Raw genomic sequence first — 23330 nt, forward strand, 5'->3', positions numbered from 1 at the left:
GTCTGTGAAAACCAAAGAAGAATTAATTGCCTTTTGTGGTCTTTATCCTTCTTTATCCTTCTATTTCTTCCCAGTGAAATCTGTAGTTGAGCATCATGAAGCCTGAAAGAAAAGTCTGAAATATTATTCAAAATGAGAAAGTGCTTCAAAAGCTTGCTTTAATTGGTAGTAAAAGAGAATGCTGAGCTCCTTGTGTTTAGCCACTACAGTAGTGCAGTGACGGCAAGGTAAGTGATGTAATAATGATGGATGTCAGGAGTATGGGACATCCCTTTTTTCTATTGTACCTAGCAACAGGACAAGGGGTAATGGGATGAAGCTGGAACACAAAAAGTTCCATTTTAAGTTCCAACATCAGTTTAAGTTCCAACATAAGAAGAAACTATTTCACTGTTCAGGTGAGGGAGCCCTGGCACAGGCTGCCCAGAGAGGGTGTGGAGGCTCCTTCCTTGGAGGTCTTCAAGACCCACCTGGACAAGTTCATACACGACCTGATCTACGTGGACCTGCTTTAGCATGTGGATTGGACTAGATGATCTCTAAAGGTCCCTTCCAACCCCTACCATACTATAATTCTAAGATGACCTTAGGTCCAGTCTATGATTCTAAGAATGTAATAGCAATACTCAGTCACTTGCCTTTAGGATTTGTGCTTGAAGTTGAAAGCCTTAAGAGCCTTTTAGTTCATTGATAGTTTAGATTTACATGCCCCAAAGATTATGATTTTGAATAAGGAGGCAAATTAAGAGTTTTATTCATGTGTTTCCTTTGATGCAGGATTGAATAAGTCTTGGAAAGAAAAGATTATCAGGATCTTATAATGATGTAAACATTCCAAAATTTTAATCTAAATTATTAATGATATATGCATTCCAGTAAAGAAATAGAACCCAATAAATTGTTGGGCTATAATAGATTACAAATAACTATAAGAGAAATGAGAGAAAGTAAATATACTTATTTCATACCTGTGAATACAACAGTCAAATGGAAAAGAACAATAAGCTTAGAACTTGGGCCTATTCCAGCACCTTTAGTACTTCAGGACTCTCAAATTCCCCTAAGTGCTTTACAAAGCAATGCTGTAGTGATTGTGTGATCTTTCCAAATAAACCCATTTAGGCACGCAGCAGTTTTTCAACCCAAAGATGCAGAGCTACAAACTGGTTTAACCAAGGAGTTTCCACAGAGTCTCAAGACACAAATTGGGGTTTTCATAGCACTGAATTACCAGCAGAAAGGGGTGAGAGATGTCATCCTTTGTAAAGGAACTGAAGTCATCAGTAGAAGTTTTCTTCTTTCCTTTTAATTGTTAGCACTATGCAATGAAACCCTGTTGGTTTCCATAGTTTCAGTAAAATCTGAAGGGTTTCTGTTCCCTAAGTCCTTGTACAGAACGTGACTGTCTGTTTCTGTCAAAGAGTTACATTTAAACATGTCTCAATTTCCTCCGATTTTGTGGATAATTGCATTGTGAAAGCTTCAGTGATGATCATGTCAAAGTTTTAAAAGTAGCCTGTCTCTTGAATAAGCTTTGGTATTCTTTCAATCTTAGTATTGTTTCACTCCTATTGTTCACCACCCTCCTTATGTCTAGTTACTATTGTCAGTTAGCAGGTGATTTCCTTTCCTTCCTCTGATTTTTTCACTTTTCATTGTCCTTTGAGAGTTCAGAAAGCTCTCAGGGTCTGCTTCATGACAACTCTAGTGCTAGCCTGGAGTGACACAGAGATGACAAAGATTTTTTCAAGTGAATTGAAACCTTTCACTCCCCAGAAGCAGCATTTCCCTCCTCTAAGGAACATGTATCTGTGTTTTCATGAAACACTTTGAATATTTAATTTTCCCTCATACTACCTTTTAGCTACTAAACTGAATATTTTCTGTGACATTTGTTTGCTTTTATTGTATGTAGCTAACTAAAAGAGAACATATGTTGCCTAACTTTTCTGTGTGAGACAGAATACGCAAGGTCATATGATTCCATGCTGTTGTTAAAGACTATCCATACAGACAATACTGAAATAGGATGAGAAATATGTTGAAGAAAAAGCAGGCATACGTGTTTGTCACAGCTCATAAGATGTCAATGTGAGCTTAATAGAGGTACAGTGGTGAAAACCAAACCTGAAGAGAGTTCACTGCTATCCTTTTGCATCAATCTGTACACAGGTAGAGGATGAACTAGAATATTTTTCAAGAGATTACTTCACTTTGATGACGTGGTTCCATTCCTTGTCTAGATTTGACATTTCACAGTGTTATGGATTTCACGTGTATTATGAAAAACCAAATCCATTGGATCTTTTTAAAAATTCTCCTTCTTGAATGCTCTAATTCTTCTGTGCAGAGTTGAGAGAATATCCCCCTGCAGATAACAAGTGAGAGGAAGCATAGGAGGCAGTTGTAGTTGTGTGTATTGTGGTTTTGTAATGAACGTGTTGAACCTGATAAGGGGCTCGAAAACAACAAATGGCACCATGAGAGATGAAAATCTGTACCATATGGAGCATAATATAACCATGGAGTCTCAAAACTCTGACTCTGGGGAGTGTGCCAGCATATGTGGGAGAAGTGAGAATTTCATGAATTATGTTACTCTTGAGTAGATTTGAAAGTACAAAAGAGTTTCACAGCACTGTAATAAATATGCAAATGTCCTTGTTCTCTGAATGAGACAGAAATGTGGCTTTGATGTTTATACTTTGGAAACTTTGGATAAAATACAGTAGAAGAAAAGTACAGTCTAGTAGAGCATTGTCACATGCCTGAAAACATTGCTAGAATGATTAAAGTCTAAATCCAGGATTAGATGGGGCAGGATTAGAAAGGTCTACTATTGGGGTAAGAGATGGTCAAAGAATCACATACTGTATGGCAGGAAGTGGTTTGGTTATTTAGCATGTATCACTCTTTCTTCAGAATATGAAAACAACACTGATATAAATGCCAGATTGTGAAAGAATTGCCTGAATAAGATGGAAGTGTTTTGCTTATTATGAAATCACCTATTCATTTCAGGGGGATGAAGCATTGACTTGTTAAGCTGTGGTTTGCAAGGTGTCTGTGTGCTGTTGAACTAGGCATTGTTAAGTGATGGGAAAAACACCCCCACTGTACACGTGTCAGTGAACTAACACGTGTCAGTGAACTAAGCATGCCTGAGTGAAAGGTAGAAAAAAAAATCCTTCAGAATCCTATCACTTTACTGTCAGATGGCTGAAAGAGTTGTATTTTCTTGGTGAGAAGTATTTTGTGGAGAGAAATACTATTGAACAAAATCTGCAGACGTACTTAGCACCCACTGATCTTTCCAGCAATCTCAGATGAACATCATCTTCCTAGGCTTGGTATATCTAGAGGTATATAACCATTTTAGGTGCCAAATTAAATAATCTTATCTGCTTAGCACACAGAAAAAGAAAAAGGCTATGAAGGACTATTTCAGAGCAGCAGAAAATCCGTGTCTGTATCTAGTCCTCCCGTGACTGTCAGTTAAGGCCAGAGTTTTCAATCATCTGTCTTATTTGTAGACTATGTTACTTGCCTCACTCTACTTGCCCTGTGGCTCTTAGTGGGATTTTTTCCCTGTCTCTTGCAAAAAAAATAATTCCTCACAGTTTTCTAAGCTTGACTCATTCTCAGCTTTGACTTTCTCATACCATTGAGTAGTTCTTGGAGAAAATATCGCAGAGCAAGGGCAAATGTGGTTTATGGAGGTAGGCGGGGGTTTTTTTTGTCTCATGGGGGAGCATGTTAGGTTTTTATAATCTGAAACGGAAGTATCCTGAGGGAAGAACCCTAAGGAGTGCCAAAGCTGGTAGCAGTCTTAGCCAGGACTCAGGTACTGTTTTGTAAAACTGTTTTTATTGTTGAAAAGGTACCCTGTGAGATTAATTTTGGACACAACAAAAATATCCTTTTTAACAAAAAATATCATAGAATCATAGAATGGTAGGGGTTGGAAGGGACCTTTATAGATCGTCTAGTCCAACCCTCTTGCAGAAGCAGGTTCACCTAGATCAGATCACACAGGAACACATCCAGGCGGGTCTTGAAGACCTCCAGAGAAAGAGCCTCCACAACCTCCCTGGGCAGCCTGTGCCAGGGCTCCCTCACCTGAACAGTGAAATAATTTTTCCTTATTTTTAAATGGAACTTTTTGTGTTCCAACTTCATCCCATTACCCCTTGTCCTATCACTAGATAAAACAGAAAAAAGGGATGCCCCAACCTCCTGACACCCACCCTTTAGACATTTGTAAATACTAATGAGGGGTTCCCCCCCTCAGTCTCCTCCAGACTAAACAGCCCCAGTTCCCGCAGCCTTTCCTCATGTGAAAGATGTTCCAGTCCCCTGATGATCTTGGTGACCCTGTGCTGGACTCTCTCCAGAAGTTCTCTGTCCCTCTTGAGCTGAGGAGCCCAGAACTGAACATAGTCCTCCAGATGAGGCCTCACCAGGGCAGAGTAGAGGGAGAGCAGAATCTCCCTTGACCTGCTGGCAACACTCTTCTTGAGGCATCCAGTATCATAATTCCTAACCCATAACCACCATCAGAAAAGTGTACACTACTTACACACTGAGAAAGTGCACTACCTGTAGCAGCCAAAATGGAAAAGTTTTAATATTTCTATGCATGCATGTCAAATTCTGAAACTCTGCAAATGTATAACAAGTCTATACTGATTTCAGAGGATGGAAATCTTACATAAACAAGAGAAAACCTGCATTGTTTAGATTAGAGATATCTTAGGATTTACTGAACCTACAGATCATTAGTGCTCTTAAATGTTAAAGGACAACTCCCTTTGTAAAATTCAGCAGACAACTTCTTAAGGAGCATCAAGTATTAAAGGTGATAGGGTCTTTGAAAGTTGTAAAGACTTAAAAAACCCCACACACGTATTTAAAGATGAGTCAGCTATCATTCTGAACTTTTATTGACTAAACTTGCCCTGACAAAAACAGTAAATTTAGACAGCAATTCATACTTAAAAGCCATTTATAAAAGATGTAAGAGAGAAAAGCATTCCACAAATTTGGCTGTGAAAACCAAAACAGATGTAGGAAACCTACAGGGAAAAAAGCAAGAAGCCAAATTAAAATATAGGTGGTTTAGGTACACTGTTAAGAATAAAGAACACAGACAGTGTGTTCTGTCTGTGTTTTCTTTGATCCATGAAATTCTGCTTCTTATCAATATGTGGTTTGTCAGAGACTTTTTTTTTAAGTTGCAAAATTTTTTAGGAAAACAGAATTGTTGCAAGATTACAAATCACAGATTAAGTTATTTATTATGCAATTAACCCTAGCACTGTTGTCCAAAAGTTTACCACACTTTAACCTCTCTTCCCTAAGCAATAAAACTTTCATTAAAGAAATGGCAAAAAGTGAGACCTCAGAAAGGCAGTAAGGGTCAGGAAATTGTAATCTTTTTTACATGATCTCATGAATTTTCTTGATTGCTTCATCCACAAATATATATATTATTACCATTCTAAACTTTCCTTGCTTTTACTGATAACCATTTACTGAAACAACATTTCTTAGGGCCTAATGGAAAAGTTATCATATGAAATCTGTTTTTTGTGAAGCAGGGAAACAATCTGATGGAAACTTGATGTTCTTACTTGGACAAAACCCTTGAAACCAGTGGAAAGCATTATATGCTTGATTTATGTGAAATTTTTTACTACATACTTCTATTTATTTATCATTTGCATAGTTCTACACATTACAGCTTTATTAAAGCTAACTTACATTCCTTAACACCTGAGCAAAATGGCTCCCTTAAAACTATAAGTAAAAAAACAGTAATAAAAGTTGTGGGAGTGCATGTTGTCATCTGAAACAGCTTTCAACCTCTGGAAACCATTTCAGGAAATACAGTTCCTCATTCTGTCATGGACTTTTTGCTGACTGATAGGCTTCCTGGGATGCTGCCATGGGGTGAGGTTGCATCAATAGTTAAGTGAATTCTGTGCTGTTCACTTTTATTGTTTTTCTAACTTAGATGCAAGAGAGCTTTAAAATCATGTCACTTCACTGATAATCAGAAGATTATCAGAAATTCTTTTAGGATTACTGAAGTGATTAAGTAATTCAAAAAGCATCTACATGGTTCTGTTGTCACCTTATTGATTAAAGGGGAAAAAAGGAAATTAAAATGGAAAGCAACTTCTATGTGGTTGTGCTATGCCTATTTAGGATGGTAAAATATAAGCCACTTGGCCCTTATACGGGGAAGAACTTAATTTGCTCTTGATGTGCACTTCTAATTGCATTTCTGCTTCTTGGACTTAAAATTTGATTATAGACTGAATGATGTTATATTACTCATAATCAAACTCTAAGGCAAAATGCAGCTCTTGAGCAGAAAAAAAGAAAAGAATTTGACACAATAAGCAGGAAATAATTTGTAGAAGTGGATGGAATGCTGTCATCCACGGAGAGCTGTAACATCATGGGAAAATAACTTCAGAAGTTTTCAGTGTCGACTTAGCTTGGTTTCCACAGAAGTCAGTGTGGAGCACTTCTGAGGATTTGGCTCTGGCAAAATGAAAATGCTGAAACCTGTGAAGATGCAGCCTGTTATACAACTGCTCACAGCGGTGTGTAAAAGGAGAAGAATGCAAGGTGGAATGCTAAGTAGGAAGAAAGATGGGTCTCAGGGCCTTCTGGCTACCCAAAACCATTACCTGCTGGGAATTTGTTCTTTATGTGATCTTTATGTTGGCAGTATAACAAGTCTTTGGGGAAGAGATTCAAACTGGCCAGAACTTGCAAGTTTTATTTTGTTTCCCTGGAGTGTGAATCATCCATCATCTTATTCTGACCCTGGGTGTTATGTTTCAGTGTTTGCAGAAGGTGTAACACCGGTCATTTGAAGTGATACTGTATGTCTGTTGGAGGTTTTCTGCCCCTCCAGGGCCAGAAGAATAATATTCAGGCCTCTTCCCTGCTCAGGTTGAGCCATAAAGAACTCAGATGATCCTTGTGGAGGTGCAAAGCCCATCAGAAAAGCATAAAGGAGGCAAGCTTGTGTAGTAAACCTGAAGAAGTGGTGACCTTCCCTTCAGGAGAAAGGAAGGAGGCCTCTGAGGCTGGGCTGGGAAAAATTACTTGATTTGATAGTTTGGCCTAAGTTTCTCTGTTTGAAAAGTAAAGCTGAGCCAAGAGAGAAATTTGATCTTGATGGTAAATCCCTGAGAAGCTTGAGATATCCAGCATGAATAGGAAGAAACTGAGGTAACATTTTTTTTAAGCCAGACTGATAGTGTACTATGCTGAGTCTTTTGTTAGGCAATGTGCGTGACTGAGACCTTGCAACAAAAGGCAGGGATGCTCGTAAGAAATTAAACTAACAATTAAAATAAATATATTCTTCTGAGTAATTTTATGTAAATCTTCCCTGTATAGTCAGTAACTAATTATATGAGGCTTTTATAGTAGTAACAATTGAAAATTAGTCAAAGAAATGGCAAGATTTAGGTCAAGACATAATTTAGTTAATATGAATTGAACATAAAATTATTTGGATCTAGATTCTTATATATTTGGGCATGTGAATAATGTTTGAGCATGACATTAAAGTTAGTAGGTTTGAGACTGATTCGGAGTTTTTTTGTCCCCTACATACATTTCAAGATTTTTGGCTAAATCTCGTCTACGAAGGAATCCTGAAACAATGCAAGCAAGCAATTTAGGCCTAAATCTGACTCTCAGTTAAAAATTACCAATGCACTATCCCAAAGGAAGAAGACTTCTGTTGCTTTACACATCTTCTCCTCTGCATCAGCTGCTATTAATTCTTATTAAACTTTTACCTGCATTGTCACCAGGCCTCTGAGCTCATTGTTTACTTGCTTCATAAGCATCTGAGAGAAGTAAGGCTTGAGACAGAAAGAGGACAGTGAATTAATTTGACAGATATTTATGGGGAACCACTCCCAAATGTCAGAGTCAGCATGAGAGAAATTTTGAATGTTCCACCTTGGAAAATGCAGTGGCTGATGGTTCAGCTCTTGTTCTGGACTGAGGGAAGGCAGATACTTACATTGGTTAACATGAAATGACAGGGAGACAGAAATATGCCAAGAAAAGCTGTCAAGATAATTAACACTTTTTTTTTTCTTTTTTTTTTTCTGGGATGGAGACAAAGGAGATGCAAAAAGTAAAGGGTGGGGAGCTAATCCTTGCAGAAAGGTTCAGGAAGTGTTGTGCTAGTAGACAGTGCTTAATTGGAACTCGGAGTTATAGTTCAACTACAGTGAGTTTTTAAAATAACCATATGCTGATGAGCCTGCACACTAGTAAGACAGAACACAAGGCAAGAGTAGACACCTGTACATCAGCATTGCTGCTCAGAAATGATACACTGTAGCTTCCTACTGCATTATTTTTCAATCCAAGGCTTTAAAAAAGCCAGTTACCATGAGTGATGGGAGCCATGCTTTTAGCCTTGTTAGCCAAGAGATGAAGTAAAAAGACAATCTTTTTCCATGTAGCCAGTGCAGACCTTTCAAGAATCACAGTGAAAAAAACCCACTGTAATTGCTCTTAGCTTTTGTGGTACAATTTCTGGTGCAGCAAAGCCTTGCAGGGATAAGCCTAGCTGCTGAGGCAGCTAGCATCTTGACAGCTTGTAGATCCTGTTGATCAAGTCCAGGACTGCAGCCTGAATCATTGCTTGAAATTTTCTGGATACAAAAGTGCCAGTGAGGAATGCTGCCCTCTTCTTTCAAAAGGTTATTCCTAAGGGACAGAATCGGGATAGTCTTGCAGTTTAACAGATGCACATTTATGGATGAATGTCAAGGGCTAGCACTGATTCAACTGAGAAGGCTGTAGAAGTTTTACCACATCACTGCTTACAGTCAGCATTGCTATATTTTTTAGTTCTAAAAAGTTAAGAAAAAAAGTATGGTAGGAGGAAAAGAGTACAGGAAAAATGTGAAACCTTTTCAGAAATATTTCCCACTAAGATATCTAATGAACTTTATGTGAAGAACTATAACAGCTAAGCACACTCCACATAACAGGCAAGCTTTGATCATTTTTAAAGCTCTTCCGGCACACTTCTTTATTATGATGTAGCTGTTTGTGTTCCCTAACCATCTAAAAATTATGTTCAGATTTCTCCTTTCTACCCTGTTCTTCCCTTTCTCTATCAAGAGCATAGCTTCAATAATAATAGGACATACAGAAAAACTTATAGGAAAATGTCCTTATAGTATTATTAGTGTGCATGTTGGTGTAGAGTATACTGTATAACTAAGCATGTGTTAAAATATTGGGAAAATAACTCAAATCTGAGATGATCCAGATGATGAGAGGAGATTAAATCAAAGATTAATAATGCTGGCCTAAGGATGTTTATTAACTCTACAGAAAATACATACAGAATGGTTAAGTATTATAATGATTTTCATATTAGAGCTAGCTGAGAAGCATTAAGATACATGTAGTCTCTTTAGATTATAAATTAGTTCAGTACTGAAAATTTATTCACAATTATATGCTGATAGCAAAGCTGCAGATTGCATGTACATCTCTTGAGTAATGAGAACTGCATTGCTTGTGAATGTAGAATACTGATAGCAGAACTGAGAATTTGACATGCTGCAGGCTTTTGCACACAAAACACATTGCATGCCTGACCTACTAATTGAAGTACAGCACAAAAATGCAGAAATGAGGTTTGTTTTGATTAAAAAAAACAGGAAAACAAGTAGAGAAGTAACATTTTTCTTAGCAGCTCTTCTCACTAGGATGGAACTGGGTACCTGCCCACAAGCAGGAAAAAAAGAAACAAACTCTCAATTATCTGTCAAGTTGAGTGAAATAAGATAAATGTATTTTTAGTACCATGAATGTATTTCATCCACAGCTGTGTTCATATTCTGCAATATCAATAGTGTTGCATCACTGTAATCAGCTTAAATACCTAATTACAAAGATACTTACAGACAAGAGAGACTTAAAGGATTGAGTATTGCATAGAATTTATTCAAAAGAACGTCTCTGATAAATGTGAGCTTATATAGAAAAGTGTAATAATTAATATATACTTGCAAAATAGGGTTAGAATTATGGGCTCAACTCGCATGTGAATAAGTTACTTAAGCTATAAGTGTTTATATATATGTAGATGTCTACTTATCTTTCATGATATTCTCATAAGTAGTAAAAACAGTCAGTAGGATTATTGAGTAGACCCTCAGAATGTGCCTTCCAAATATTTCATTCTAGCAAATCAGTAAGATTAAAGAAATAGTCCTGTTTTATGGATTTGGCTTTTCTAAAAGCATGTGAATCTGAGCAATGATCATGTTTCAACAGAAAATGGTGTACTAAAATACTGCAGAGCTAAATGTTGTTCACTGTTTCTGTTTATAAATGATGGTGGTTTTTAAGGCCTTTTTTCAAAGCTCTGAAGTGTTTTTAGCCTCCAGCTGTCATTGCCTTGGATAAATTCATATTGGAGGTAATTTATGTGACTGCTTTTTAAAACAATTAAATTTAGGTCAACTCCTGTTTCTGTAGAAGCATCCATTAACTACCATTAACTCTGGGAAATCTTTGTGTTCACAGCCCCCGTTCTTTAACTGACTATTTTCTGACTGAGTCACCTGCCTGCAAGTATGATGTTGCCAAATAACTGCTTTCTTTAAAAAGCAAGGATACTACAAAGAAATTCTGTAGAAATCTAGCATCTGGTGATTCATTTGCTTTTTTAAATCATTTTTTTCAGGGGAATTCTGGCCTGGGGTTCAGTATTGCTGGAGGAACAGATAACCCGCACATTGGGGATGATCCTGGGATATTCATTACTAAGATTATACCAGGAGGAGCTGCAGCAGAGGATGGAAGACTCAGGTAAAATCTAACTCATTACATCTGTTTGGAAAAAAAAATGTATCATTGCTACAAATTATTCTCGAGGAGTCAAATGGAAACTGGGCCTTTCATGGGGTTAGAGGAATTAAATAACCTGACTAGAGTCTCCTTTCTGCTAAAGCAGAACTGGTTAAAGTAGGTTAAAGCAACTGAATAAGGTTAGTTAGCTCCTGTATAAAGGGGCATTTGCTGGTGCCACCTCCATTTTTGTACCAGTTGTTTTATTTAGTACAAAGGACAAATTGGGAACAGGTGGAGGAAACAGCCATATCAGCATGAAATTCTTCTCTGCTTGGTCTTTGTATGTTTACAGCTGAAGAGCTATACATTGGTGTTATGCATCACTACTTCCCAAATAGTCACGGCTATTTGTAGATACTCCCCGTTATCTGACTGCAGTGGTGAAGTATGCTTACCTCTGTTTCCAGGCATTGTTTTTGCCTTTAAGGATGGATAGCTATGCTTTATGTTCTGAATCACCTCTAGAACAGTCTATTGCTGTAGCTACAGAGATGGCTGCACAGGTCACTTGGAAGTTATGGTTCTCAGATACATGATAGCACATCTCTAAAACAAGAGGAACCAAAGAGATGCTTGTGTTTCTCTTTCCCTATGGACTGAATGCAGAAAGGCTTCTGTCTGACACAGAGGCTGCCACCCATCTGTCTGTCATGAAGCCTGCTGATGCTCCAAAAAGGCTGGAAAGATTTGGGATAAAATTCTGCAGCTTTTATGGTCTCAGCATTGGAAGCTATGCTCTGTGAGCTTTTGCCAAAAACAGATCATCTGAAAATCATGAAATGTGACCAGATGGTAGCAATAACTTTTTTCTCAAGGCCTTTTCCTTTAATCCAAAGTTAAAAGTAGGGGGAGCTGACCGGTTTTTAGGGCAAGTTTTGGATATTTCTCATACTAGGTTAATAATTTGATTTTGGAAACTATTCTTATTTTTAATGTGGTAGTGATGAAGAGTCATGGTTGGTAGCACCTGCAGAATTTACAGTGTAAAATAAGATTGCAGACAAAGGAAGTGGGAATAATCTCATATAACTTTGTACTAAAATGCAGCTATCTTCCCCTAAGATAGTCATCCTAGAGTCTCCTAATAGCTAATTAAAAGCTAAGCCTTTCCAGGTTGTGATTCGTCTCTTCCTAAAACCAATGTCTGAAACAGAACAGAAGAATCACATCTTAAAAGGGCCTAGATTTTCACTGTTGACTCAAATGAAAAGGAATTTCTTCAGCCAGTTCAGCTGTAGTGATCTGTCTGCACTGGGCCAGATGAGTGGCATGCAAAACAGCACATGAGGAAACAGCAGGATTTGCAAATCATGCTATCAAACTTGACATGATGAATAACACAGTGTGAGGGGGTGTGTGTCTTAAAACTTTCTACAATTAGAAGAGAATCCTCTGCAAAAGTTAATAATATATTTGTAGTAGAGTTTTAACATCTTTTGAAAGCTTTTCTAGTTTAAGCTAAAAGATGGAAGCCACTGCAGTATTTTGTGCTATCGTTGTACGATATCAAATATTTCATAACTCATTGCTATATTAATTAACTACTGTAAATTTAGTTCATGGTTATTTAGTAATTAGTGTGTTGTAAAGGTCTTATATGGACCTTCTAAACTCACAAATAATAGCAACTTAATGCAGTTTCTTAGTCCATATTACAATTAGACCCAGCAAACTTTATATTCTGTAACAAAAGTTTGGTAGGACATGTATAGATATCTTATTCCTAAGTCTTAGATAACACTCTACCAGTACTTGTTAGCACACTCTTAAGTAAAATGTTATAATTGATAAGCATATAATTGGCATGGTTATTTTTCCTATTCTCATTTGTAAAGACAGATTTTACAAAGCTTTCTCCTTTTCTTGTTTTATCTACTAAGAGGTTTTCACTTTGCTACAATGCTAGAAAAGACAAAATCCTGTCATGCTTTAGCAACACCTGAAAATGTATTTATCAGTGATCACTACTGCTATGCTGCTGAAGAGAACAGCTATCCTGGAGCAATTTCCAATGACTTACACCATAATTAATTGTATGTAACGGAGAGTTTATTAGCTGAGGCTACTCTGTAAGAACAAAAGCTCAACAGCCTGCAGTAACATCTGCCAGGAATAAAGATAACCTGGGTTCCGAGCAAAACCCCAGTTTTGAATTATCTGAGAATGAGAGATTGGTGTTTATGAACAGAAAAACTATATACTTTCTTGTGTCAATTTTTTTTGCCTCTGACACTGTCTGCAGATACTCTATATTTTATAGCAGTGTGGACAATTTGAACTGCCTTCTAAATCTACTGTCTAGTTTTAAACCACAAAAGCCTGTAAAAATCACTTCTACTGTACTTTACATTAAGTCTCTTTGATCTAACTTACCTCTGAGTGAAGTTCTTCCAATAGCAAGACTGTGAAAGTGACCTACAAGGAATGGACTTAATGCTACAAACCCTTGCAAATCTCTTACATGTATATATGGGTTGCCAAGTGAAGCAGTAAATCATCTGGAGCTGCACCAAAGTCCAACAAAAGCAAACGCAACCTTCAGCACCCATGAAGGGGTAACCCTCCAGTGGGCAATTTATAGTTTTAAGTACACAAAAATCGTGTATAAATACCAGATGGGAGGGAGTGAAGTCAAAGGAGCCAGACTTTTTAAAAATCAGTAGTTCCCAGTGACAATGCAAGAAGCAATAGACACAAAACATATGAAATTCCATTTGAACATCAGGAAACACTTTTCTACCGTGAGAGTGATTAACTCTGACACAGATTGTCGAGAGAGGTTGTGGGGTCTCCATCCTTGGTGATATTTAAAACCTGAGCAGGCATAGCTCCGGACAACCTATTCTAGCTAACTGTGTTTCAGCAAGGAGGATTGGACAAGGTGATCTCAAGAGATTCTCTCCAATCCAAATGATACTGTGATTCTGTAATTTGCACCTGAGTTAGCAGTGTGCCTGCCAGCAACAAAGGCCAGCATGGAGGTCATCAGAGATGCACAGAGCAAGGACTGGAGGCAATGGTCACATGTTGCAATAAGGAACATTACAGCTGAATCTGAAGAAAAAAATATATGTGGTTTGTTTTTTTTTTTTTTAATGAGGATAGTAAGTAACTGGTGGTTCAATGAGATTATGAGATGTCTGTCTTCATCCAGACAAAGTCCTGAGCAAGTTGGCCCTGCTTTAAGAAGGCAGTTGGACTAGATGACTTCCATATGTCCCTTCAAATCTGACTTGTTCTCTGATTCTGTAGATTATTCCTACATATAAGACATGTTGGTGAGATTGGAAGGAAGGTCATTAACTTCTTAAGGATTTTTCCTTTTCTGGAGAACAGTACTATTACTGATGATAGGTACAATGCATAGTACAGGTTTGTCTCACTTCATGGCCCATATCTCTACATAAGAAACAGTAACAGTTATCAGCCACCTTAGACTACATTTATTTCAATAAAACATTCCTGGTTTTTAAATACTTCTTGAACTTTCAAATACTGATCACAGAAGAACAGAAATTATGACCAAGTTTAAAAGAAGAGAAATTCACAAAATATTAATTTATTTCCAGCAATCATAAACAAAAACTGTTCTGAGACAAAAATCATTCTTTCTGTTTACAGTTTCTCACAGTCCAATTCCAATCTTAGAGTGAAGGTGTTTTCCTCAAAACTGTCTACAGAAATGAATGAGTGGTGTGAGTTCCTTATCTATCGCTGGCAGAAAATATGCTTTTCATTTTTGTGAAAACAAGTTTAAAAATATAGATTTTTAAAAGGTCTTGGCATCTAAAACACAATAGAAAAGTCTTGGATGAAACAAGGATTCAAATTTTATGTTTTATACCAATATCTTGCTCTTAGGAATCTTACTGAATCATAGAATCATAGAATGGTAGGGTTGGAAGAGACCTTTAGAGATCATCCAGTCCAACCACCCTACAGAAGCAGGTTCACCTAGATCAAGTCGCATAGGAACAAGTCCAGGCGGGTCTTGAAGACTTCCAAGGAAGGAGACTCCACAACCCTCCCTGGGCAGCCTGTGCCAGGGCTCCCTCACCTTAACAGTCAAATCATTTTTTCTTATGTTTAAATGGAACTTTTTTGTGTTCCAGCTTCATTCCATTACCCCTTGTCGTGTTGCTAGGTACAACAGAAAAAAGGGATGTCCCAACATCCTGAGAACCACCATTTATCTACTTCTATTAAATATATATACTATATAAAGTATGTATATAGAGTATATTAAAGTATAGTAAAGTATATATAGAGTATATTATATATACTCTATATATTATATATACATCTATATATATAAAAATATTAATTAAATCCTCCCTTAGTCTCCTCTTCTCCAGACTAAACAGCCCCAGTTCCTGCAGCCTTTCCTCATAAGGAAGATGCTCCAGTCCCCTGATCATCTTGGTGGCCCTGTGCTGGACTCTCTCCAGAAGTTCCCTGTCCCTCTTGAGCTGGATAGCCTAGAACTTGACTGATCCCTTGATTCAAAAATCAGTTAGTGCATTTGGGAGTTGGACTAGATGATCTCTAAAGGTCCCTTCCAATCCCTACCATTCTATGATTCTATGATTCATATATGTCAAAATATTAATGAGTTTATTTGCAGAACTATGAGATTGATTTGGACGGCCTTAAGCTTGAATTTCAAGGGTTAATGTTGTACTAAAGTTTATTTTGGTATCTGAGCCTGAGCCCTACTCAAGAGAGGAAAGAGGGTTGATGTGAGTGGTGAGTCAAAAGGAGGAAAGTGGTTGTGCCTGGAGGTGTATTGCCCTGGTAAGCTGTCCAGGCCTGTAGCTGCTTCATTCATTCTTTCTTCTAGGAAACTGGTTTCCAGTCTCTTTCCATTGTGAACATATAGATTTTTTTTCCCTAGGAATGTGGATATTTCTAAGGAGAATTTTTCTTGTTGAGTCACGTCAATCTATTGGGAATTACATTTTTCAGGAGACTAATCAGAAGCAGCATATATGCCCCCACCTATCAGAGTACCAAGGGTTAAAAACTAGTAAGGCTGTTCAGTGCTTATCTTTCCCTTATAAATATATCTTTCCTAATATTACTGCAATTACTGATTGTCAGGAGGTTTAGGATTGTGAGACTGCAGCATTTCTAAGGCATGCTGTGTTGTTCTACCATCACCATAATAGTTAGCCCCATTGGACCTTTTTTTTCTGACAGCTCTCAAAGTGACTTGGTGTGGGAAAAGGAACGTAATATACATGCTAAAGGAAGGAGACAAGAATTGAAATAATTTACCCCTAGTCATCTAATAAATTGAGGAGAAAACTTGCAATAGAAGAGTTATTCCACCTCTCCTATTTCTCTCCTTCATAGGCTTCAGTGAAATGCCTAACAGTAAAGGTTTTAAACAAATTAGATACGTGTTCATTTCAGCTGGTTAGCTAATCTGCTGTGATGTGCTAAATGATTATAAAACTTAGGTATGTGTAGCAAGAGAGAAACAATGAAGATAAGACACTTTCTAATGCATATTTTGTTAATAAAAAGTAAAATAAAAAAAAAACTTAAGAAATGCAAAGACTGCATTCTGTGTTTCAGTAAATATTACAACCAAAAGTGGAACCAGAGTAAAATATTACAATTTCATGCTACTTGTTCAAAGCTTGAAAACTGGAATTAAGGAACACACCGCTATAACTGTTGTGTGTAGCTTACTTGAGAAGGTCAAAGGAAAGAAGAAACAGAGGACAAGAAACAGGAGTCCCCACTTGAGAGCTAACTTGATAAAAGACTCCCTTAAGTTTCTGTCCCATGGGCTGTGGTGACAGTGCTTTGCCTCTGATGAAAAGTCTGAAACCTGAATCCCTCCAGCAGCAGCAGGCATGCAGTTGTTGCCTGTTGGTATCTGTTGGTAACTCTAGATTGCTTACTGAGAAGTGAATTGGAGTGGTAATAGGAAAAAAATTAGAGGATTTGCAGATTAATGTGAAGAGCTGTTCCCAGGAGAGATCATGTTCTTTACAAATGTGTCATGTGTCTCTAATCCAGTTTGGGCAAATGGTTTTATTTCACCATCATTATATATCAAAACAGAAGTGTGTCTGCTTTGTGATTCACTGCCTAAGTCCCTGTTTGTTAACTTTTGATCTTGCATTAAGCCTATCAGTACTCAGCCTATGTGCATTGCAATGGCTTAAAGCTTGTTCAGGATGTTATTATAATTACAGTGCAGCCACAAAACACTGATTCATATCTGCACTGTTTACAGGCCTCTGACAATGCTATTAGTTCAGTACATAATTTAGTAGTAAGTTAATAAAGAGACATTCACCCCATTAGGCAAAACATGCTTGCTTTGCAGACACTTATAAATTAGATCATGAATTATTGACTGCTCACTCTGTCCTGGTTTGTGTTAGGAAGTTTGATCTTATTAACTCTGTTTGTCTGTGCATCTATGTGTATCATTTTTTTAGCTACTGTGGAATTAAAGAAAGACAGAATTGCTGCAGAGTATCTACATGGAAAAAGGCAGATCACAAAATCACAATCTGATTGTCATACATTATTTTTAAAGTTGAACATATCTTACCATGGCTCAAGTTTCAAATTATCAATTTATACATCTTTCTATCAATGGAATACATTACTATGTAATTCTTCGTTGCCTTCACACTTCATTTTTCCTTAGCTGAATCCTTCTTTTCCTTTTTCCTCATGTGAAGCTGGTATTCCTTACTTAGTATTGCAGAGCCCCAGAGTGTCTCTGCATTTGATTATATTTCTGCTTTCCCTATTTTGAAAAATAATTTGTTAGGCTCTAAAAATTTTCTTATGTGCTGCAAGAAACGAAAGGAAAGCTATCTTTGAACAGCTGAATTCTCAGATACAGAGAACAGACTTTAATGGGATGAAAAAGGTACCTCTGGCTTGTGGCATTTGAAACTGGTGTATTTTAGGATCTTCTTCACAGACAGTGGTGATGGACACTTTTGTAGTTTTCTTTTGTAATACAAAGAATCACTTTCTTCCCATAGAGCTATTTTCCACTAATTCAAATTGAAACCACAGCTTATGAAAAACATTTAAGTAGCATGTTACAAGGACTTTAGATGCACTGCAGTTATATAACGGCCGTTGCACTAAGTATTTCACGCAGTGGTTCTGAATGGGTTAACAGGGCTCTCTCACAAGAGTTCCTTTAGTGCCTGAAATTACAGTTGCCTCAGAGTGCTGCAGCAGCACAACAGCACCATGCAGCCAAATCCCAGCGATTATTTCATCAACATGTTTGCACTGCTACTGCAGTTAGAATTTAAATAGCTCAGTGATAATTTGTCTAGAGTAAGAAGCCTTCTGTGGTAACATACCTTAGAAATCATCAGCTCTCTATGGAGTCGAGTGTTAGTCAAGGAAAAAATCTTTCACATCTGTTCCTGTACTCGACAGGTGTAATCCTCTTGGGTACTGATGAATTCTTCTTTTCTTTCAATTCCCACTGAATCGGAAAATAGATTTTTGAATGAAAAAGGAACCATCTTAAGCTATCATTAAAATAAGTCCCTTCCTTATAACCAGAAAAGATCTGATTTGAAAACTTCAAAGAAAAAGCTTATTCAACTTTTTGCTTCTGACAGCCAGACCACTGATACATGGCGAGACTGTTCACACGCTATCAAAACTCCTGGCTGTGGTTTAAATAAACACTTTGGACTTTCAGACTCTAGCCAAACCATATTTCCTGATGGTACCTTATCATTGCTGTCACATTCCTTTCTTCACTTCCACTGCAGATGTTAGAGCAAGGCTTTTAAATTTATTTCCCCATGCCATGTGATTTCAATATCAAACTTGTCAGATCTGTGACTACTTTGTTTGGATGTGTTGTTTACATCATGCCATTCTGCACGGTGCTCTGAAGCATGCCATTACAAAATGTAAGCCTTTTAAAACTTTTTCTCTGCTTACCTGTTTGCATTCTACTCCAAGTTGCAAGTAACTATGCTAACTGTGTAGCCTAATGGTACTGATGCTCTGAAGCCACTGAAGTTTCTTACTAAACTTGAACTGCATGTTTTCTTTGCCTTCTCTTTTTTTCTTAACACGCTACACCTTTCTTTGGAATACCTACTTTCAATCAAATCAGAGCGGAAGGGAGGGTTTTCTACTTGTTAGAGCAGGCGCCAGAGAGGCAGGACTGCTCGGTTTTGTTCTCAACTTGCTATGCCTGATCTGTGGCAACACTTTTCTTCTTTTGTACTAAAGTTTCCCCATTTGTAAAGCGAGTATAGTGATCATTATCTTTGCCTCACGGGGGTTGTTGTGAAGCTTAAACGAGTTCATATTTGCAAAGCACTTTGAGAGCCCCAGATGAAAAGTGCTTGTAAAAATACTGAATCTGGAATTGCCTTCTGGGTTATCTGTTGTAACTGGTTTTCCTGCACAAACCTGAATAGGCTTCAGACAGTGCTGGTGTCAGTTGGGAGGATTTTAACCACAGGTGAGGAACAAGCAAGTAGTTGGGCATATTTAGCGAGAAAAACGTATTTCAGTCCCAAGGAAGCGCCTCATCCTTCCCTGGACGGAGCTTCCAGGGCCAGGCCACGGCAGCTGCTCTCTCTCTGGGCCCCGGGCCTCGAAGCCCTGGATCCAGCTAAACCGGCGGGCTTGGAGGGTAAGTCAGGGCTGCGAAGCTGTTCCTGCCTTCTACCACACCTACAGAGCATGCCCTGGGGCATCTTCCACTACCTGCAGAGCAGCCCTGCAGCTGGGAGGAGCTTTGCAGTTTCCTGGTGCCTTCATTCATCTCAGGATTTACAGGGTTTTGTTTTTCTTTCCCCTTTCTTTATCTCAACACCTTCCTCTCACAACACCCCACAGCCACCTCCACCTCCTTTTTCTCACTCTTTGCCTCTCTGCTGTCCCTCTTTGGCCTCTGGCTTTGAAGGGCAGACATGAATACTTGTTCTGTGAGTAGAAGTTTTCCATCTGGCCACCATTAGAGGCTGCCGCCTCCGCCTGCTGCCAGAGCCGCCCAGATCAAGCCGAGCTGCCGACAGAGGCTGGATGCGCTGGGAGTTTCAGTGCCTGGTTGCTAGTGGGAGTAGTTTCAGAAGGAAAAAGCATCGTACATGGCAGTGGCAGGAGACGAGACACAGAGAGACTGAGGATAACTGGGGAGTTAGAAAACGGACGGAGGAATGGAAAAATGTGGTAAGAACAAAGGATTCCAAAACTGAGGATAGAGACGGATGAGAAATGCAGAAGGAGATGAAATGCAGGGTGGGAGAAGTAACTTAACTTTGGGATGTGGGGAATAGGAAAAGGAAATAGTAGTTCCTATAGAGCTCATGAAAGAGGTTAAAAAAGAAAATTTTACACAAGTGTAAGGGCACACTTCAGGGGAGCCTTCTGCAGCCCCTGCCAGCCCCAGCATCCTGCCCACCTTGCTGCCCACCCTCTGCATTCCCCCTCCCTTTCCTGCCCTCTCCTGCCTACGCTTGGCTGTTTACTTCCTCTGCTGTCCTCTTGCTGTCATGAGCTTGCACTCAAATGCAAACATTTAAATAGAAACTTAGTCTCTTTGGGCCTACCGGTTGATCAATTGCTAACCGGGCATTTGGCCAGTGACTGCTGACTATCTGGCAGACTTACTGGCCTGAATCACCTCCCACTTCTAGCTCTTCTGCACTGTTTCAAATCCACAGCTTTAAATTGTATTTGATTTACAGTAAGTTAAGATGGGAATCTCAGGTCTGACCTTCAGGTCAGAATGTTTTCTTATGGGTAGAGAATTGTTTTGATTTGTCTTTTATATTGGTATGTCTGGTGAAGGGAAGAGCTTATCCCCAACCCAGCAGCCATCGCACTGATGGATTGGGGATCACAATCCCTAACTCTGTTGAAGAGGATGTGACTTACACTGGTGGAGAGAAGGCTTATGGAGAAGGCATTTAAAAAGGAATAATGGTGAAGTAAAAGATCATAAACTCTGTACAAAATTACTGTAGGTGTGGCTTACCTAGCAAAAGAGTTGAGTTATACTAGCCAAGAGTTAATTGAAGGCTTGATGCCACAGAAAATAATTTCATTAGAAATGATTTAGAACAGATGTATCTCTAAAAGCATTATGCAGTGAAAGAATATCATTCTGCTTTCAGGATGAAGGAAAAATGAGAGAGGTCTTCATGTTGTAGTTGTACTTAAACTTGACGTTTCTAAAAGTTTATGCCTGAGTCTCTCTCAACTGAATGGGTGTCAGCTACTCCTCCCTCAACTCCATATAGCTACACCCTATGAGATGAACTACCATTAGCTAATAAGTACTTCCCATTCTCAAAGTGTGTGTAAAGAGATGAGACTCATCTGAGAGGCCTTAAACCAGATGGGGTTTTGCTTCTTTCCTCACTTGGTGTTATATTTGTCCATGAAACACCCTTAACCTATGAATTTTATCAAACACAAAAAGAATGACCCTTTTCTGTAGTGTTATTGTTGACTCAGCCTTCAAATGGATATGTGATAGACTTTAACTGTGGGTTTTTTTCCTAAGGTGAGGATATAGACAATGATGGTTTGGGTTGATATGGAAGTTACGACTGTTTTTAGCTTCTGGTTACTATTGATCATGTTGCATGAGGTCACCATGAGTAAATTTTAAGTAATACCAAATCAATACCATGCAGTGAGCATTCCTGTACTTTATGAAACTTCAGCTTTTCCATAGCTTCAAATGATAATAATAATAAGGTCAAGTTATTGATTTTGAAATTAGTGTTAGTTTTAAAATTTGGACTGCAAATTCACTCTTACACATAAAAATTACCTTGAATTAACTTTTTACCAAGTTACTGTTGTGTGTTTTTTTTAAAGCAGTAATTTAAAATACAAATGCTTAGTATATTTGTTAGAAGCACAGTTTTTAAAGTTTTCAATATATGTGGCAATTTATTTAAATTATACAGTTTCTTTTCTTGATTTGTAATTATTTAAATAAGCTCCCTTGCCCTGTGAGCATTTCTCAATGGAGCTCTGGCTGCATCACTGCATAAAATTTACCATCTACAAATTTCAAGTCTTGGAAGACTTCAGAATACTATGCTAAAGCTGAGCAAACATTTTTTTCATACAGAAATGAGGCCCAAGTTGCTTTTCAGTGTCAAAGGAAAAAGAGTAAATCAGGGCTTCCTTCATTGATGAAAGCTCACATCTGAAGGGAAACCTGCATTCACCTTCTTTCTATGGAGGTCATGAGCCCACATCTTCCAAAGAAGTAACCAGACTATTAAACTAGAGAGACTATGAAATCAATGGTTTGGGTTTTTTTGCCTTCCAAAGTTCTTTCACTTCCTGAAAGACAAGTAAATGTTAACTGGGACAGAGCAATCTTGCAGTGAGCATGCTGTTTGGAGAGTCAGGGTCTCCACTCTGTGGATGTCCTGAGCAGTGTTACAAGTTCTGTAATATGTTTAAAGGTTTCATCAAATTAAAGCAAGAGGCAGAAATTCTTTCTAGTTTAGGGACTGAGGATGCTTTCCTGAATAATGGGAGATTTTGCCTGCAACTTAAGTGCAGCATTACATTATAAATAGTGCAACAGTTTCAGTGATGGAAGCAGAGGTAGTAAAAGTGTTTTTCTAGGAGATGATACAGGATAATAAGACAGCAGACTGTTGTTTTGATTTTTGTTTCCCTGACTAATCTTTTATATTATTTAATTTTATTTTCATTCGAAGCATATTAGAATTAAATTTATTTTTTACTTGACTGGAAAATTTATTTAGCATAAGACAATCTCATTTTTATAAAGAAAAAGCATAAGAAAAACAGCTTTAACCTAAATTGTGGGGTTTTTTCCAGAGCTCAGTTATAAATCTGTAGACATGTTATAGCCAAGAGGCATTCAGATAAATAGAAAGATGAGTGGTGGTGTTTCCAGCTCTGAAATTAAATTAGTCTTAGCAGTAGTTCAGCTATATGCCATTGGCTTGAAGAGTTTGTCTAGATGGGCCTTTTTTTAATGCTGAAAAATCAGTTATGAGATGTAAGCGATTATGTCCTGTTTCCTTACTACAAGAGAGAAACAATGACCAGGGAGAAATGTTTGTTATGTCTTCTAACAAATGGATTTGGGGACATCAAATGCAAAAAAATAAGCAACAGGTTGAAATATCCATAAGGAGATAGCAAACTGATAGCAAAGCTGTGGGAAGCTATTGGGAACAGTTTAGATGTTAAAAATTTTGTGGGTTTTTAAAGCAGTGAAACATGTTTGTGGAAGAAGAATCTATTCAGGGTTATTAAATGATAACCAAAATTTGTTATCTTAAAAAAGATAACAAATTATAGAGGCAGAGCATTGGAATTGAAAAAGATCTTTAAGATCATCAAGTCCAACCACTAACCTAACACTGCCAAGCCCACCA

General features: G+C 38.0%; 1 protein-coding gene across 7 annotated transcripts in view; it reads left to right on the forward strand.

The window, feature by feature from the left end:
• Positions 1 to 23330, forward strand: part of DLG2 (discs large MAGUK scaffold protein 2) — a 1019609-nt gene that overhangs the window by 665839 nt on the left and 330440 nt on the right. For all 7 annotated transcript variants that reach the window (XM_061990809.1, XM_061990848.1, XM_061990864.1 and 4 more), the window contains one exon: positions 10757 to 10881. In XM_061990809.1, the coding sequence (XP_061846793.1) occupies positions 10757 to 10881 (125 nt within the window). The remainder of the gene's footprint in view (positions 1 to 10756; positions 10882 to 23330) is intronic.

Source organism: Colius striatus, chromosome 1 (genome assembly GCF_028858725.1).
Source record: "Colius striatus isolate bColStr4 chromosome 1, bColStr4.1.hap1, whole genome shotgun sequence".
NCBI classification, from domain to species: Eukaryota; Metazoa; Chordata; class Aves; order Coliiformes; family Coliidae; genus Colius; species Colius striatus.